The sequence below is a fragment of the Lepidochelys olivacea genome (genome assembly GCF_965140295.1).
Source record: "Lepidochelys olivacea isolate rLepOli2 genome assembly, chromosome: 14".
In the NCBI taxonomy this organism is placed as follows: Eukaryota; Metazoa; Chordata; order Testudines; family Cheloniidae; genus Lepidochelys; species Lepidochelys olivacea.
The window spans coordinates 31,926,165-31,945,455 of record NC_140424.1 but is presented as its reverse complement, the minus strand read 5'-3'; the positions used below and the strand labels follow the sequence as shown (position 1 = coordinate 31,945,455).

Here is a 19,291-nt window from a genome sequence, read left to right as displayed (position 1 = left end):
CGATTTTCCAAACAGTTATGCACCCACCTTGTCGTAGCTCCATCTAGGTTGTATTTCCCTAGTTTGTTTATGAGAAGGTTATGAGAGACAGTACCAAAAGCCTTACTAAAGTCAAGATATACCACTTCTACCGCTTCCCCCCTATCCACAAGGCTTGTTACCCTCTCAAAGAAAGCTATCAGGTTGGTTTGACATGATTTGTTCTTGACAAATCCATGATAACTGTTATTTATCACCTTTTTATCTTCTAGGTGTTTGCAAATTGATTGCTTAATTATTTGCTCCATTATCTTTCCGATTGCAGAAGTTAAGCTGACTGGTCTGTAATTCCCCAGGTTGTCCTTATTTCCCATTTTATAGATGGACATTATATTTGCCCTTTTCCAGTCTTCTGGAATGTCTCCCATCTTCCATGACTTTTCAAAGATAATTGCTAATGGCTCAGATATCGCCTCAGTCAGCTCCTTGAGTATTCTAGGATGCATTTCATCAGGCCCTGGTGATTTGAAGGCATCTAACTTGTCTAAGTAACTTTTGACTTGTTCTTTCTCTATTTTAGACTCTGATCAATGGACCGTAGCTCCATTGGAATCAATGGGGCCAGATCCCCAGCTGGGGACAATCAGCGTCACTCCACTGGAGTCAGCATCCCTCTGATCAGAGCTTCCAAGCTTGCTCTGTAAGTGAGCTGGAGCTTGCTAGCTAGCAGCCGTCTCCTTCCCACAACCCTCCACCATCCCAGCCCTGCCCCAAGATTGCCACCAAGAGAGCGAGATACCATGCCCATTGCTGCAGCAAAGGCTCAAAATTCCACTGGGCAGGGGCCGTCGGGATCCAATCCCAAGGGGGCGGTGCTGCCCGTGCCCCTGCTCCAGAGGCAGCCCACAGGGAATGGAGCTGAGAGTGTGGTGGTGCTTTGCAGGACAGTGGGAAAGGTAGGTGCATCCAGCACTATAGCGCCTGCCTTGAGGATATTGACCGGGGTCCCGGAGGGGAGAGAAATTGCCCCAGGGCTAAAACCTAGTACAAGATCTAGTCTCCATTTACACACCCCAGGGGTGTGAGAATTCACTGCCCTGATACCTCCAATCTGCCCATCTAATTTGGGAGTACTCAGAAATCCCCTTTCCCTGGGCCCGCCAGAGGACCCCAAGATAATGAGTGATGCCCAAGACTGACTGCTCCCAGCCAGGAGACGGGTCGGTGGAAATGGAAGGGGGAGACATTCAAAATGCAGCCTGAGCAGATGGGGTGGCTGGCTCTCACTTTTCCCTCCTATTTCTGACATCTCCGACTCAAGGAATATTTCCAACACTCCTCTGAACAACATACTAATCCACAGAGACCTTCCTACCAACACTACAAAAAGAAGGATTCTGGGTGGACTCCTCCTGAAGGTTGAAACAACAGATTGGACTTCTACATAGAGTGCTTCCAGCGACGTGCACAGGCTGAAATAATGGAAAAGCAGCATCACTTGCCCCACAACCTCAGCTGTGCAGAATACAATGCCATCCACAGCCTCAGAAACAACTCTGACATCATAATCAAAAAGGCTGACAAAGGAGGTGCTGTTGTCATCATGAATAGGTCGGAATATGAACAAGAGGCTACTCGGCAGCTCTCCAACACCACTTTCTACAAGCCATTACCCTCTGATCCCACTGAGGGTTACCAAAAGAAACTACAGAATTTGCTCAAGATACTCCCTGAAAAAGCACAAGATCAAATCCGCACAGACACACCCCTGGAACCCCGACGTGGGATATTCTATCTACTACCCAAGATCCATAAACCTGGAAATCCTGGGCGCCCCATCATCTCAGGCATTGGCACCCTGACAGTAGGATTGTCTGGCTATGTAGACTCCCTCCTCAGGCCCTACGCTACCAGCACTCCCAGCTATCTTCGAGACACCACTGACTTCCTGAGGAAACTACGATCCATCGGTGATCTTCCTGAAAATACCATCCTGGCCACTATGGATGTAGAAGCCCTCTACACCAACATTCCACACAAAGATGGACTACAAGCCGTCAGGAACACTATCCCCGATAATGTCACGGCAAACCTGGTGGCTGAACTTTGTGACTTTGTCCTCACCCATAACTATTTCACATTTGGAGACAATGTATACCTTCAAATCAGCGGCACTGCTATGGGTACCTGCATGGCCCCACAGTATGACAACATTTTTATGGCTGACTTAGTACAACGCTTCCTCAGCTCTCGTCCCCTAATACCCCTACTCTACTTGCACTATATTGATGACATCTTCATCATCTGGACCCATGGAAAAGAAGCCCTTGAGGAATTCCACCATGATTTCAACAATTTCCATCCCACTATCAACCTCAGCCTGGACCAGTCCACACAAGAGATCCACTTCCTGGACACTACTATGCTAATAAGCGATGGTCACATAAACACCACCCTATACCGGAAACCTACTGACCGCTATTCCTACCTACATGCCTCCAGCTTTCACCCAGACCACACCACACGGTCCATCATCTACAGCCAAGCTCTATGATAGAAGCGCATTTGCTCCAACCCCTCAGACAGAGACAAACACCTACAAGTTCTCTATCAAGCATTCTTACAACTACAATACACACCTGCTGAAGTGAAGAAACAGATTGACAGAGCCAGAAGAGTACCCAGAAGTCACCTACTGCAGGACAGGCCCAACAAAGAAAATAACAGAACGCCACTAGCCATCACCTTCAGCCCCCAACTAAAACCTCTCCAACGCATTATCAAGGATCTACAACCTATCCTGAAGGACGCCCCATCACTCTCACAAGTCTTTGGAGACAGGCCAGTCCTTGCGTACAGACAGCCCCCCAACCTGAAGCAAATACTCACCGGCAACTACTACCACACAACATAACCACTAACCCAGGAATCTATCCTTGCAACAAAGCCCGTTGCCAACTGTGCCCACATATCTATTCAGGGGACACCATCACAGAGCCTAATCACATCAGCCACACTATCAGAAGCTCGTTCACCTGCACATCTACCAATGTGATATATGCCATCATGTGCCAGCAATGCCCCTCTGCCATGTACATTGGTCAAACTGGACAGTCTCTACGTAAAAGAATAAATGGACACAAATCAGATGTCAAGAATTATAATATTCAGTCAGAGAATCTCTCTGGTCACGCGATTACAGACATGAAAGTTGCGATATTACAACAGAAAAACTTCAAAACCAGACTCCAATCAGAGACTGCTGAATTGGAATTCATTTGCAAATTGGATACAATTAACTTAGGCTTGAATAGAGACTGGGAGTGGCTAAGTCATTATGCAAGGTAACCTATTTCCCCTTGTTTTTTCCTACCCCCTTCCCCCTCCCACCCTTCCTCAGACGTTCTTGTTAAACCCTGGATTTGTGCTGGAAATGGCCCACCTTGATTATCATACACATTGTAAGGAGAAAAGGAGGACTTGTGGCACCTTAGAGACTAACCAATTTATTTGAGCATGAGCTTTCGTGAGCTAGAGACGCTGTCTCATGCTGGGGAGCGAGGAAGGAATTAACCCACATGGGTGGTTTATCCTGCTAGAGCCCCGTCACCGGGCTGTTACAGCTGCCACTGCACAGCTGGCACTGTTGGAAACTAGACACCAGGCTGGCTGGACCCACTGATCTGTTCTGTGGAAGCGGAGGGTGAGATACCAGCTGGCTGGACCCACTGATCTAATGTGGGGTGGCAAGGGGGGCGGTACCAGACTGTGGGTCTGACCTAGGGTTGCCAACAGTCCCTTATTACAAGGGGCGCCCCTTACTTCGTCATCTCTGTAAAAGAAGACCGGCAGTTGCCAGCGCTGCAGAAAGCAGCAAGAAACGCCTCTGAGGAAGGGGAACGTGCTGCATCGTACACAGGGCTCACAGCTTGCTCCCTGGCTCTCAGCGCCCCCACCCCCATAGTCCCAGCGCCCCAGCTGCTCGGTATTCTCATTAATGGTCATAATCCTAGCGCGGGGAGGAGGCTAGAAAACAGGCCCTTGGTTTTGAAACCCAGCGTTGGCGCCGCTGGGGGGCAGGGAGGGGGCAGAGTCCGCTGGGTGCAGCCCAGCCCCAGCCATGCGTTATCTGGCTGTCCCGGGGCGGGGCTCAGTGGCCAGGCGGGGAACGCCCCGGGGGGAGGGGAATTTCCTTGCCCTGCAGCGGAGTGGGCGGTGTCGGGGCCCTCTCCAAAATGCTCCGCCTGGTTCCCGTCCGGGTCTCGTGTTCACAAAACCCCAGGACATCCCGCCTGCTCCTGACCCCATGAAACCGCCCCCTGGCCCTGAGCACCCGGACACACTTCCTGGGCCAGCTGCTTCCAGAAAGGGGAGATTCTGAGACAACCCGGACAGCTGGCACCCCTGCTTCCCAGCCCCCCCTCCGCCGGTAGGACTGCGGGAGCCCTTCTGTCAGGCAAAGAAAGGGGGGATCGCTGCCCAGAAAGATGGGGGGCTGCGGGGGACAACGACAGGAAACGATTTGTTGCAGTGGCGCTGGAATATTGTGTCCAGTGGGGGTGCTGAGAGCTATGGAACCAAATTGTAAACCCTGAGAAACCACTTCGGGCCAGGGGTGCGGCAGACCCCCCCTCCAGTTCCAGCCCCTGTGCTTTGTTGATACATTATTCACCAGCCCCTGGGAGGAAAGGGCGATTTCTCCATTTCCCCACGTTTTAATGAGTTAATTAACTAGTTTCTCTCCTGCTGAATTATTTTTACCACCATGTTACTGTGTGTCACTTCCTCCAACTCAGAGAGGGAGATAATTAACGGCTGGGACGCAGTGCGGGGTGACTTTCACTTGAACATTTCTTCTTTCTTTCTTTCTTTCTGTACTAGGGAGGGGAAAAAGTCTGAAAAGCAGCCAAAAGCTGGGCTTTTTTTCTGCCGTTTCCAAGCAAAACACATTGTGGAAAAGCCAGGTAAACGCGGGGAGGAGGCGGTTCTTTCCTGGCAGGTTTTGGATCTGACAGTTTTATTTCCTGTGGAAAGCGAAAATAATTTCTTAGGAGAAAATGCTGATTTTGCAGGAGGCCCTGTTGTTTCAAGGAGAAAGCTTTTGGTTGAAGAACTGACCTGTTGGGGGGCTCACGGGTGTTTTGCCTTCCCAGGTCCCACGCGGATGAGGAGCCCGGAGCCCGATGCCCCCTCTGCACGGTGACCAATGTTCTGTGGTGGTGCCGGGAGACATCTCCCAGAGGCCCACAGGATGGAGAGCACCCAACGCCGCTATCAGGCCATACCAGTTGCCCTCTGCCTCCTCCTGGGCATTGGGATGGCAGCCCCAGGTGAGACTGGCGTGTGTGCAAAGGGGACACCGTCAGGATGTGATCCAGTCTGTTCCAAACCAGTGCTCCCCCACATCCGGTGCAATTTCACAACTGCTGCATCTTAGTTCCACATCCCATCGGTAGCACAGGGCACAAAACAACTCGGGTGGCCAGTGCCCACCGAGCCATGGGAGGCTCGAACCCTCACAAGGTGTTGGGTGCTAGAGAAGATGACCTGTTGGTTAACACGGGGCAGCTCGTCTACACCTGATTCACCAACGCAAATGGGTTAAAAGCTTTCTAGTTTAACTGGCCCTATCACCAGTATGGGCAACTCTCTGGTGGCTTCCCACTAGTTCTCCCAGTTGGCCTCAGGCCTGGAAATTGATGAGTGTGAGCTACGTGGCTAAGAGCCAAGTTTAAATCGGTTTAAGAGCATGAACACATGCAAACACACACCCGCTGGTCCAGTTAAAACTATTTCACATCACAGCTGTAGCTAGACCTCCTCTTTCTGGGGTTGGTCTGTAATAACACTCTTACACACTGGTTTTACACTTCTTCAGGATACGCCCAAAAGGGGAGCAGAGTTGAGGTTGTTCAAGCCTTCAGAAATCTGACAGCTCCTGGCTTTTGAATGCTTGATTAGCTACCTAGTGTTCTTTTGATGTAGTGTCATTGGAGGTAATTTCTGTTACAGTACCGCCTAGAGATGCCATAGTGTCTGGCACGGCACAGATGCACCGTGACCGAGATCAGGGCCCCATTGCACTGGGCGAGGCACAGACACACAGTGATTGAGATCAGGATCCCGTTGCTGCACAGACACACAATGCCCTGCCCCAAAGAGCAAATGCTCTAATAATAACATCTAGTTCTTATCTAGCACTTTACATCAGTAGATCTCAGGGTGTCTTGCAGAAGAGACCAGTATCATTATCCTCACAGTACACCTGGGGAAACCGAGGCACGGACAGGGAAGTTCCTTGCCCACATTCACTCAGCAGGCCAGTGCAGAGCCAGGAATGAACCCAGGACTCCTGCCTCCCAGGCCAGCACTCTAGCAACTTGGCCACAGTGCCTCTAAAGACGCCTGGATCGTTATCCCCGTTTCCCAGCAAGGGCGTTGAGGCAGAGAGGAATGGGGTGACTGGCCCGCAGATACACCAGAGATTGGTGGCAGAGCTGGGAACTGAGCCCGTCAAGCCAGTCACCCCTTGGTGGGGACTCACTGACCATCGGCCCCCTCCCCCTCCCATGCTCTCTGACCAGATGGTGTTTCTCCCCCAGAATCATTCCATGTGCTGGGTCCCGCCAGCCCCATCTCCGCCCCACTGGGGGGCACTGTGCTGCTGCCCTGCCATCTCTCCCCCGCGCTCAGTGCCCAGGCCATGCAGGTGAAATGGAGCCGGCCCCAGTTGGGCCAGGACGTCCACGTCTACTGGCCGAACAGGAGCGAGGAGCAGGGCATGGGTTACCAGGGCAGGACGGAGCTCACCACCCAGGGCCTGGCCCATGGGAACGTCTCCCTGAGGATCCGGGACGTCCAGCCATCAGACGAAGGGCAGCACTTGTGCGAGGTCCAGTCACCCAGTCACTACAGCACGGCCCTGCTGGAGCTCAGCGTGACGGGTGAGCAGCTCCGACTGCGTGCGGCTCACTCCCATGGGAACACTAGGCGTCGCAGTGCAATGGGGGATTGTGACACATCCTCGGACCCGTGTACTTCCTGCTGCATTTCACCTGCAGATTCAGAAGCGGAGATTTCCACAGTTGGCCTGGGGATTTGGATACCCAGCTCCCATTAAAATTCCCTGGGATGCCTCCCCAGAGTGCAGCCTTTAGAATTGCCATTCCCAGAATCAAAGGCTTAAAACTGTGGGGGGCAGACCCCCAGCCGGTGTACGTAGCTCCATTGGAGTCAATGGGGCCAGATCCCCATCTGGGGCCAGTTGGCCGTAGCTCCATTGGAGTCAATGGGGCCAGATCCCCAGCCGGTGTCAGAGGGCCGTAGCTCCATTGGAGTCAGTGGGGCCAGATCCCCATCTGGGGCCAGTTGGCCGTAGCTCCATTGGAGTCAGTGGGGCCAGATCCCCATCTGGGGCCAGTTGGCCGTAGCTCCATTGGAGTCAATGGGGCCAGATCCCCATCTGGGGCCAGTTGGCCGTAGCTCCATTGGAGTCAATGGGGCCAGATCCCCATCTGGGGCCAGTTGGCCGTAGCTCCATTGGAGTCAATGGGGCCAGATCCCCAGCCGGTGTCAGAGGGCCGTAGCTCCATTGGAGTCAGTGGGGCCAGATCCCCATCTGGGGCCAGTTGGCCGTAGCTCCATTGGAGTCAGTGGGGCCAGATCCCCATCTGGGGCCAGTTGGCCGTAGCTCCATTGGAGTCAGTGGGGCCAGATCCCCATCTGGGGCCAGTTGGCCGTAGCTCCATTGGAGTCAATGGGGCCAGATCCCCATCTGGGGCCAGTTGGCCGTAGCTCCATTGGAGTCAATGGGGCCAGATCCCCATCTGGGGCCAGTTGGCCGTAGCTCCATTGGAGTCAGTGGGGCCAGATCCCCATCTGGGGCCAGTTGGCCGTAGCTCCATTGGAGTCAATGGGGCCAGATCCCCATCTGGGGCCAGTTGGCCGTAGCTCCATTGGAGTCAATGGGGCCAGATCCCCATCTGGGGCCAGTTGGCCGTAGCTCCATTGGAGTCAATGGGGCCAGATCCCCAGCCGGTGTCAGAGGGCTGTAGCTCCATTAGAGTCAGTGGGGCCAGATCCAAAGCTGGTGTCAATTGTCCGTAGCTCCACTGGAATCAGTGGGGCCAGATCTGCAGCTCGGGTCAATGGACCATAGCTCCATAAGAGTCAATAGGCCAGATTCCCAGCCGGTGTCAATCATCCGTAGCTCCACTGGAGTCAATGGGGACAGATCCCCAGCTGGGGTCAATGGGTCTCAGCTCTATTGGCGTCAATGGGGCATATCCCTGGCTTTGTAAAGTGCTTTGAGATCACCGCTATCACAGATGTGTTAATCATTCTTACCGTGTTAACTTTTTGCTTCTGATTCTCCATCCCCCAGGCTCTGGCTCAGACCCTGTCCTGCACATGGCTGGGCACAAGGACTGGGGGGTGTGGGTCTTGTGTCTCTCTGCGGGGTGGTACCCAGAGCCCCACGTGCTCTGGAGGAATGGCCGTGGGGAGACCCTGAGCCCCAGGTCTGAACAGAAACCGCGCAGCGACAACGGCCTATTCAACGTCTCCAGCTCCTTGGTGGTGACTGAGAGCTCGGACCCAGCACTGACCTGCACCATCAAAGCCGGCTTCTCCAGCCCAGAGAGAGAGACGACTATTCATATCACAGGTGGGCTGCCCGCACACCTCAGGTTCCTCCCTGATGCTTATCCACATGGCTTGGCCTCATTGCAGACAGGGGGTGACTCTGGATTGACCCCAGGGAAGCTGAGATCAGAATCCGGCCCTGCCCCCAGTGCAGACAGGGGTGACTCTGGATGAACCCCAGTGGAGCTGAGATCAGAATCCAGCCCTGTCCTCATTGCAGTTGGGGAGTGACTCCAGACTGACTCAAGGCAAGCTGAGATCAGAATCTGGCCCTGCCCCCAGTGCATTTGGAGGGTGACTCCAGATTAGCCCACGGGAGCTGAGCTCAAAATCTGGCTCTCAGCCCTCAGTACCTACACTGACTTCACCTTTCCCAGCTAAGTGCTTAGGAGTGCTCTTGCTGCTCCTCTGAGAAGTTGCAATGTGTGTTCTCCCTCAGGGCTCTTCCCCAGGCATGCCCCGGAAATGTGGGCCTTTCTCATCTTTCTACCAGTATGTCTCTTCCTTGTGCCCTTGGCTGTTTATCTCTTCCGAAAGCTCCAGGTACTCAAAGGTAACAATCTCACTCCAGGCAGTGCAGTAGGGAATGTGTTTCACTGAGTGGCCAATACTTTTTTCTAAGGGAACATGTGGGTTACAGACAGAAAATTCCATACAAACTACTTCTTTCCTGGAAGGTGGAAGTCATCCCTGTGCAAACAAGATCAGGGCCCCATTGTCCTGGGTGCAGCACAGACTCACAATGACCGAGATCAGAGCCCCGTCGTGCCTGGTGCTTCACAGACACACGGTGACCGCGATCAGGGCCCTGTCAGGCCAGGCACTGCAAAGACACACGGTGACAGTCTCCCTCCCCTACAGAGCAAAATAAAATAAAGAGTCAAAATAAACAAAGGGTGTGAGGGGAAACTGAGGCAGAGAGCGTGGCAGTATCTTTCCCAAGCTCTCCAAGCAGTTCAGCAGCAAATCCAGGAACCGAAATCAGCACTTCTAATGGCCTCTTCAGTGCTCTAACCATCGGCCCATGCTGCCTCTTTGGCTTAATTGGGGGAAAGCTGAGAGGAAGGAAAGAGATAAGCCCAAATGATTGTGCCTAAGCCCTGTCCAGCACCACGGATCCCAGGGAAACTGGCCATCAGGCATGCCAGTCCCTGCACTCTCCCTGGCCAGTCACGTGTCTCTCTCGGGCTTGCTCGGCCTATACGACCTCCTGGCAATGAGGCACTTTCTGGAGGGTTTCCGGGAGCACAGACTGGGCTAAGAATTCATTCCTAGAGGGTGCAAATGGACACCCACTGGAGGCTGGGCCAATGGATTCTCCCTAGCTGCCCCCTCTAGGAAGCACATACATTCCCCCAGAGCCACAGGCGCCCCTCGGTCTGTCCCAGGAGGTGGGAATGGGATGGGAATGGCATATGTGCTCAGTGGGAGGTGAGGGAGAAACAGCCGTAGTGGGACTATAGAGATGAGCCACACAGGGCGCAGGAAATCCCCCTTGAGTGTCGCTCCTGCTCACAGCCTCACCTCTTCCTTTCTCTTCCAGGTGAGGTGTCCAAAGAGCGCGGTGAGTATTTCCAGCACACGGTAACTCGTGTCTCTATAACATCGCCTCAGCACCTATCGCGTAATAGTGTATCAGGGCAGAACCGAGAGATCCCACCCGAGATCAGGACCCCGTTGTGCTGGGTGCTGGACAGACACACAGTGACTGAGATCAGGGCCCCGTTTTGCCAGGTGCAGGACAGACACACAATGACAGAGATCAGGGCCCCGTCATGCTGGGCATGGCACAGACTCACAGTGACCGAGATCAGGGCCCTGCACACCGGGCGCTGCACAGACACAGTGACTGAGATCAGGGCCGTGTTGTGCCAGGCGCTGCACAGACACATGGTGACCAAGATCAGGGCCCCATCATGACGGGCTCTGCACAGACACACGATGACCGAGATCAGGGCCACATTGTGCCAGGTTTTACACAGACACCCACATAGCCAGGAAGGAGGCTGAGGGACCTGGAAGAGGGTGAAGGATCAGAGATGCTTCAGAGGCTGGAGTGGGGAAAGCAAAAGATGCTGCCTAGGGTCAGAGTCAGCTGAGGTGGGGAGAGATGGGAGAGAAATCTGCAGGGGATGGCACCCACCGTGGAATCATAGAATATCAGAGTTGGAAGGGACCTCAGGAGGTCATCTAGTCCAACCCCCTGCTCAAAGCAGGACCAATCCCCAATTAAATCATCCCAGCCAGGGCTTTGTCAAGTCTGACCTTAAAAACTTCTAAGGAAGGAGATTCTACCACCTCCTTAGGTAACGCATTCCAGTGTTTCACCACCCTCCTAGTGAAAAAGTTTTTCCTAATATCCAACCTAAATCTCCCCCAGTGCAGCTTGAGACCATTACTCCTTGTCCTGTCATCTGCTATCACTGAGAATAGTCTAGATCCATCCTCTTTGGAGCCCCCCCTTTCAGGTAGTTAAAAGCAGCTATCAAATCCCCCCTCATTCTTCTCTTCCATAGACTAAACAATCCCAGTTCCCTCAGCCTCTCCGCATAAGTCATGTGTTCCAGACCCCTAATCATTTTTGTTGCCCTTCGCTGGACTCTCTCCAATTTATCCACATCCTTCTTGTAGCGTGGGACCCAAAACTGGACACAGTACTCCAGATGAGGCCTCACCAATGTCGAATAGAGGGGAATGATCACGTCCCTCGATCTGCTCGCTATGCCCCTACTTATACATCCCAAAATGCCATTGGCCTTCTTGGCAACAAGGGCACACTGCTGACTCATATCCAGCTTCTCATCCACTGTCACCCCTAGGTCCTTTTCCGCAGAACTGCTGCCTAGCCATTCGGTCCCTAGTCTGTAGCTGTGCATTGGGTTCTTCCGTCCTAAGTGCAGGACCCTGCACTTATCCTTATTGAACCTCATCAGATTTCTTTTGGCCCAATCCTCCAATTTGTCTAGGTCCCTCTGTATCCTATCCCTACCCTCCAGCTTATCTACCACTCCTCCCAGTTTAGTGTCATCCGCAAACTTGCTGACGGTGCAATCCACACCATCCTCCAGATCATTAATGAAGATATTGAACAAAACCGGCCCCAGGACCGACCCTTGGGACACTCCACTTGATACCGGCTGCCAACTAGATATGGAGCCATTGATCACTACCCATTGAGCCCGACAATCTAGCCAGCTTTCTATCCACTTTATAGTCCATTCATCCAGCCCATACTTCTTTAACTTGCTGACAAGAATACTGTGGGAGACCGTGTCAAAAGCTTTGCTAAAGCCAAGGAATAACACGTCCACTGCTTTCCCTTCATCCACAGAACCAGTTATCTCATCATAGAAGGCAATTAGATTAGTCAGGCATGACTTTCCCTTGGTGAATCCATGCTGACTGTTCCTGATCACTTTCCTCTCGTCTAAGTGCTTCAGAATTGATTCCTTGAGGACATGCTCCATGATTTTTCCAGGGACTGAGGTGAGGTTCAAACCCACAGCTGCAGCCAATTGCTGTGATTATGTTCATCCAAATGGAGCTACAGTCGATTGACACCAGCTGGGGGTCTGGCCTCCTTGCTCCCAGTTTTCTCCAATTGCTGGAATCAGACTCCAGCCCAATGAGTGTGCGAGCTGTGGTTCAGTATAGGGCTGCTGAGCAAATGGGAATGAATTTCCCTCAGTAACGTTTCAAAAGATTTTTTTAAAACTTTTCATAGAAATTTTCCTAGTGTTTTTTTTAGCGAACTACTGAAAATATTTGCAAACCAAAACTGTTTCTTTACTTTAAAAAATTGTGGTTTTGTGTTTAAAAAAATTAAAAGAATGGAGAATTTTGAACAAAATAAAAACTTTCATTGGGGAGAATCATAGAATATCAGTGTTGGAAGGGACCTCAGGAGATCATCTAGTCCAACCCCCTGCTCAAAGCAGGACCAATCCCCAATTTTTTCCCCAGATCCCTAAATGGCCCCTTCAAGGATTGAACTCACAACCCTGGGTTTAGCAGGCTAATGCTCAAACCACTGAGCTATCCCTCCCCACAAAATAGTGGAGTTTTGTTTCAAAAACCCAAAAGTTTGGATGGGATTTGTTTCATCTGCTCTCACTGCTTCCCCAGCTAATTGTGACCTCCTTTTTTATCATTGCAGAATGGAGACAATTTCTTGATAAAGGTAAAAAAAAAAAAAAAGTTTTCTACTTATCTCCGGTACTCACATGGTTTTGACTCCTGCTGTCTCTGAGCCCCCTCCCTGTCTTCCATGTATTGACTATCACAGGCCAGAGGTAGGGCTCAAAGGAACAGATCCTCGAACGTGCTTAACTCCCTTTGGTGCCTAAGTACCTTTGAGGAGCTGGGCCTAAAAGACTTGACCACAGTCATCACACTAAAAGCTTGGATCTGAGATTCCCGGCTGAGCTTAGACAATGGCTTTCCCAGGCTAGGACCATGAGGACGGTTGTTACGAACTAGGGCATGGGCAGCCAGGCCTTGTGGCTGGAGCTGGACTCAGTGGCTAGAAACAGTGCTGATGGTCAGAGCCGGAGGCAGGGCCAAGGGTCAGGAATGGAGCAGACTGGGCAGGACAGTGGACAAGGCTGGGAGCAGGTCTGGCCCAGGAGAGATCGCAGCTGGGGACGCATGGGTTGAGCAGCCTGAGATCCGATATTGCTGGCGGGCTGACATCCACGGGTGATCAGGCGGCCCTGCGGTGGATTGGCTGTGCTCACAGGCTGCCTGGAGACCAGGGGACAAGTGCCCTGGGAGCTCTGCTAGCCGCACACAGACGCTGGGTAATACAAAGCACAGGACACCACTGCGATATCCTTCAGCTTTCCCCAGCAAGGGCATGGAGATGCAGTGACCTCTGTAGATGGCCCTGGTGAGATCCTTCCTGAGCACAGGGCTGGGTGGAAAAGAGGGGTCTGTTCCCATGGAAAAATCCAAGAAGAAAGATTTTTCTCTTTTTTTCATTTTTGTTTGTACTTTCTGTGGATAATTCCGACTCTCCATCAAAACCTGAAACATTCTAGCTGAAAATCACCCTAGTTTGGTTTTTGGATGAAAATTATTTGGCTTCTGACCAAAGTATTCTGCATTTTAGATTAAAATGATCTGGTTTGGGGCCAAAATATTTTGGGCAAACACTGGTTTTGAGGCCAAAACGTTCTGGATTTGGGGTGAACGTTTTCTGTTTTTTTTGGCCAAAATATTTTAGTTTTGGAGCATCTGTTTTTTCAACAAAGCATCCACTCTGTCCCCAGAAAGCAGACATAGAGTTTTAGAACATAAGAATGGTTTATACTGGGTCAGAGCAAAGGTCTGTCTAGCCCAGTATCCTCTTCCGACAGTGGCCAATGCCAAGTGCCCCAGAGGGAATGAACAGAACAGGTGATCATCAAGTGATCCATCCCCTGTTGCCCAATTTTTCCAGCCAAAAACTGTTCCCATGGAAAATTTCCCACCAGCCCTGGTGGATCCTGTGTCCCGTTCAGGGGTCTTCCCAGAAGAGGTTGACTACTTGGGTCAGAGAAGATCCAAAGGCTCATGGTAATAATCATGCTTAGCTCCATTTTATAGCTGGGGAAAACGAGGGGGAGGGAAGGGAAGTGACTGGCTCCAGGTCAGCCAGCAGGCCTGAGCTGGGAATAGAACCCAGGTATCCTAGTGCTCTACCCACTAGGCCCCATAGCGAGAGACTTGAGGAGCTGAGCAGAGAGGAGGTACTGCGGTGTCTTGCCCTAGCACCTGTATCCATCTGCCCGTAGTGTCCCTGTCGGCAGCAGAGGTGACGCTGGACCAGAGCACTGCCAACCCCTTCCTGGTGCTCTCAGCAGATGGCAGGAGTGTGACGTGTGGCATCCTCTGGCAAGACGTCCCCAAGAGTGACCGGAGATTTGACCCCCTCCCCTGCGTCCTGGCCTCCCAGTGCTTTGCAGCCAGGCAACACTACTGGGACGTGGAGGTGAGCCAGTGGGGAGACTGGGCCATCGGGGCAGCCCAGAGCTCCATGGAGAGCATGGGGGTGTTTCAGCTGTCCCCGGATGTGGGGGTCTGGGCCCTGCAGTGCCAGGAGGGGGAGTGGAGTGCTCTCACCTGCCCTGAGACACCGCTGCAGCTGGAGTCAGCACCCAGGATGGTCCGGGTGCACCTGGACTGCGAGCAGGCAAGCCTGGCCTTCTACAACGCTGAGGGCATGGTGCACATCTTCACCTTCACTGGCTGTTCCCGGGAACCTCTCTTCCCCTTCTTCTTGCTCTGGACTTCTGGGGCGCAGCTCACCATACTGCCTCCAGGGCACAGAAAGACTGTGGAGATGGACAGGACAACACGTACAGTAACACCCAAAATGGGGAAAAGACAGGGCAGTCTTATAGAACTTCTGATCATGCCAGGGCAGAGTTAAGGATTTTTGGCTGGGAATTCCCTTGTGTTCAAACGGGCAAAATTAAGGGTGTTAAATTCCTTTGTCTTCAAAGGGGCAGAGTTAAGGGTTTTTAACCAGGAATTTCCTTGCAAAGGGACAGTGTTACGGATGTTTTCCCAGGGATTTCCTTGCTTTCAAATAGCTGCTTGGTTTAATATACATGGCAATGCTGAACAGAGTTAGATCGTGCCTGCTTTTGGCGGTTGGTGATCCTCTGACTTTTGTATTGTGCCTTAAAACATCTGCCCAAAGTAGTTATTACTGAAACGAACCTATTTTACTGAGGGCTTAGAACTTACCTATTTTTTAAAAGGCATATTTTATTGCAGTATTTGAACCAATTTTGACTACAGTCAGGGAACCAGGCACAATCAGACTTTCCTGTGGAGATGCAACTATTACTCAATATTACCAGCCGGAAAAACTCCAAAGCTTAAATGTTTAAACAGCAAACTTTATTTGTAAACTTGTTTCATTTTTCCCCGGAACCAACCTAAGTCTACATAAAGGGTATTTAACTTTGAAATTAACATTGAGATACACAGCTCATTCTTTCTTAGCATGGGAAGTTCCCATCTGAGATCAGGGCCCCATTGTGATGGGCTCTGCACAGACACATGGTGACCCAGATCGGGGCAGAGCTGGGAACTGTCCCCATGTTTATTAAGTCCCGATCCAATGCCTTAACCGCAAGCCCAGTCAGCATGCACAGCTGGGTGCACACGCAATTCCCCTGATTATGCAGAGAACCTGAGACATTTGTGAGGAAACCTCCTGGGCAGCTGTGATAGCACGGGCTGGGGCTTTGGGGGGGCTGATTTTTAATTGTCCCCCCAAAATTGTATATGTTCATAGTGGTGGTGGTGGGTGGGAGGAAGCACAAAGTGAAGATTTGTCTACGCCTGAACAGCTTGAGTCATGGCCCCGCCGGGGAGGCCCCCTGCCCCGTTATCCTCAGTCTCCCCTCCTGGAAAGCAGTGGCCTCTCCCCGCAGCACCCAGCCACTGCTCCTGTCTCTCCCCATGGGGCACAGCTGGCAGTTCACCTGGCCTCCAAAGGGGGGCCTACTCTGAGTCAACAGGAAACCCACACACGGGAGTGAGGCAGCCCCAAACGTACCCCATGGCCCTGGTTGTGACGTTATTAATCTGAACTGGCACCATATAGATCATTGTTGCAACCAAGGTCCTGAAGTGGCACAAAATTTTGTATAAAGGGGGTCAAATAAGGTGTCTAAGACAAGGTTATGGTTTGCTGGTTACGATTATGCTGTCTATATGTATGTATCATTTTTGTATTTAAAGTTATAAGTATTGGCTCTATACTGTCTGTATTTCAAACTTATGCTATGCTTCTGGGGGAGACCCCAGACAATTTGGTGTCAGCACTGCCTAGCCTGATTGATGGCCCATTAAGGACCATCAGCTGTACAATAGACGCATTGAGAGAAGGCACATACTCCTTGAGACTCAGCAAGGTATTCAGGGACCTGCCTATGGACAGAACACTAAGGTTTTTCTATGCCATGTGCTAGGTAGCTTGTCTTTGGGACAAAGAAAGCAGAGACCACATGACAAGAGACTATAAAAAGGCTGATGCATCTCCTCCATCTTGTTTTCCGTCCTGCTTCTTACTTCTGGAAGGACTTTGCTACAAACTGAAGCTCTGAACAAAGGACTAAATGACCCATCCCCACTGTGGATGTACTCCAGAGACTTGATTTGAACCTGCAGTTTGTTCCATAACTGGTACAAGCCTGAACCAAGAACTTTGCCATTACTGTATATAATTGATTCCATTTAACCAATTCTAGCTCTCATCTATATCTTTTTCCTTTTCATAGATTCATAGATATTAAGGTCAGAAGGGACCATTATGATCATCTAGTCTGACCTCCTGCACAATGCAGGCCACCAAATCTCACCTTCCCCCCCCCCCCCCCCGCAATAAACCTCTCACCTATGTCTGAGCTATTGAAGACCTCAAATCATGGTTTAAAGACTTCAAGGTGCAGAGAATCCTCCAGCAAGTGACCCATGCTGCAGAGGAAGGCGAAAAAACCCCAGGGCCTCTTCCAATCTGCCCTGGAGGAAAATTCCTTCCTGATCCCAGATATGGCGATCAGCTGAACCCTGAGCATGTGGGCAAGATTCACCAGCCAGATACCAAGGAAAGGATTCTCTGTAGTAACTCAGATCCCACCCCATCTAACATTCCATCACGGGCTATTGGGCCTGTCATAAATATAAAAGGGAAGGGTAAACACCTTTAAAATCCCTCCTGGCCATAGGAAAAATCCTTTCACCTGTAAAGGGTTAGGAAGCTAGGATAACCTCGCTGGCACCTGACCAAAATGACCAGTGAGGAGACAAGATACTTTCAAAGCTGGATGGGGGGAGAAACAAAGGTTCTCTCTGTCTGTGTGATGCTTTTGCCGGGAACAGAGCAGGAATGGAGTCTTAGAACTTAGTAAGTAATCTAGCTAGATATGTGTTAGATTCTGTTTTGGTTAAATGGCTGATAAAATAAGCTGTGCTGAATGGAATGTAGATTCCTGTTTTTGTGTCTTTTTGTAACTTAAGGTTTTGCCTAGAGGGATTCTCTGGTTTGAATCTGATTATCCTGTAAGGTATTTACCATCCTGATTTTACAGAGGTGATTCTTTTACTTTTTCTTCAATTAAAATTATTCTTTTAAGAACCTGATTGCTTTTTTCATTGTTCTTAAGATCCAAGGGTTTGGGTCTGTGTTCACCTATGCAAATTGGTGAGGATTTTTATCAAGCCTTTCCCAGGAAAGGGGGTGTAGGGTTTGGGGAGGATTTTGGGGAGAAAAACGTTTCCAAGCGGGCTCTTTCCCAGTTATATATCTGTTAGACGCTTGGTGGTGGCAGCAATAAAGTCCAAGGGAAAAAGGAAAATAGTTTATACCTTGGGGAAGTTTTAACCTAAGCTGGTAAAAATAAGCTTAGGGGGTTTTCATGCAGGTCCCCACATCTGTACCCTAGAGTTCAGAGTGGGGAAGGAACCTTGACAGGGCCTATTTACCATGAATAGTTCAAGATCAATTAATTGCCAAAATCATGTTATCCCGTCATACCATCTCCTCCATAAACTTATCGAGTTTAATCTTGAAGCCAGATAAGTCTTTTGCCCCCACTGCTTCCCTTGGAAGGCTGTTCCAGAACTTCACTCCTCTGATGGTTAGAAACCTTCATCTAATTTCAAGTCTAAACTTCCTGGTGGCCAGTTTATATCCATTTGTTCTTGTGTCCACATTGGTACTGAGCTTAAATAATTCCTCTCCCTCCCGGGTATTTATTCCTCTGATATATTTATAGAGGGCAAATCATATCTCCCCTCAGCCTTCTTTTGGTTAGGCTAAACAAGCCAAGCTCTTTGAGTCTCCTTTCATAAAACAGGTTTTCCATTCCTCGGATCATCCTAGTAGCCCTTCTCTGTACCTGTTCCAGTTTGAATTAATCCTTCTTTAACATGGGAGACCAGAACTGCACACAGTATTCCAGTACAAGGTCTCACCTTGTAAAACGGTACTAACAGCTCCTTATCTCTACTGGAAATACCTCGCCTGATGCGTCCCAAGACCGCATTAGCTTTTTTCACAGCCATAGCACATTGGAGGCTCATAGTCATCCTGTGGTCAACCAATATTCCAAGGTCCTTCTCCTCCGTTACTTCTAATGCATCCCCAGCTTATAACTAAAATTCTTGTTATTAATCCCTAAATGCATAACCTTATACTCTTCACTATTAAATTTCATCCTATTACTATTACTCCAGTTTACAAGGTCATCCAGATCCTCCTGTATGATATCCCGGTCCTCCTCTAAATTGGCAATACCTCCCAGCTTTGTATCATCCACAAACTTATAGCACGCTCCCACTTTTTGTGCTGAGGTCAGTAATAAAAAGATTAAATAAGATTGGTCCCAAAACCAATCCCTGAGGAACTCCACTGGTAACCTCCCTCCAGCCTGACAGTTCACCTTTCAGTAGGACCCGCTGTAGTCTCCCCATTAACCAATTCCCTATCCACCTTTCAATTTTCATATTGATCCTCATCTTTTCCAATTTAACTAATAATTCCCCATGTGGCACCATATCAAACGCCTTACTGAAATCTAGGTAAATTAGATTTTGATTGCATTTTCTTTGTCTAAAAAAATCTGTTACTTTCTCAAAGAAGGAGATCAGGTTAGTTTGGCACGATCTACCT

At 50.4% G+C, this 19,291-nt stretch overlaps 1 protein-coding gene across 5 annotated transcripts; it reads left to right on the top strand.

The window, feature by feature from the left end:
* Positions 1-4,200: 4,200 nt before the first annotated feature.
* LOC311530391 (butyrophilin subfamily 1 member A1-like) lies at positions 4,201-17,734 on the top strand. Of its 5 annotated transcripts, XM_084646938.1 has the most exons (10): positions 4,201-4,408; positions 4,861-4,943; positions 5,133-5,309; positions 6,582-6,923; positions 8,363-8,644; positions 9,062-9,175; positions 10,166-10,186; positions 12,779-12,802; positions 14,397-14,593; positions 16,590-17,734. In XM_084646938.1, the coding sequence occupies exons 3-10, from the start codon at positions 5,186-5,188 to the stop codon at positions 16,722-16,724; spliced, it is 1,239 nt and encodes a 412-aa protein (XP_084503064.1). In that variant the 5' UTR covers positions 4,201-4,408; positions 4,861-4,943; positions 5,133-5,185; the 3' UTR covers positions 16,725-17,734. The 5 variants fall into 5 exon arrangements, with proteins under 5 accessions (XP_084503064.1, XP_084503060.1, XP_084503061.1 ...); XM_084646934.1 differs by having other exon boundaries at positions 14,397-16,733; XM_084646935.1 differs by lacking the exon at positions 4,861-4,943 and having other exon boundaries at positions 14,397-16,733.
* The last annotated feature ends 1,557 nt before the right edge of the window (positions 17,735-19,291 follow it).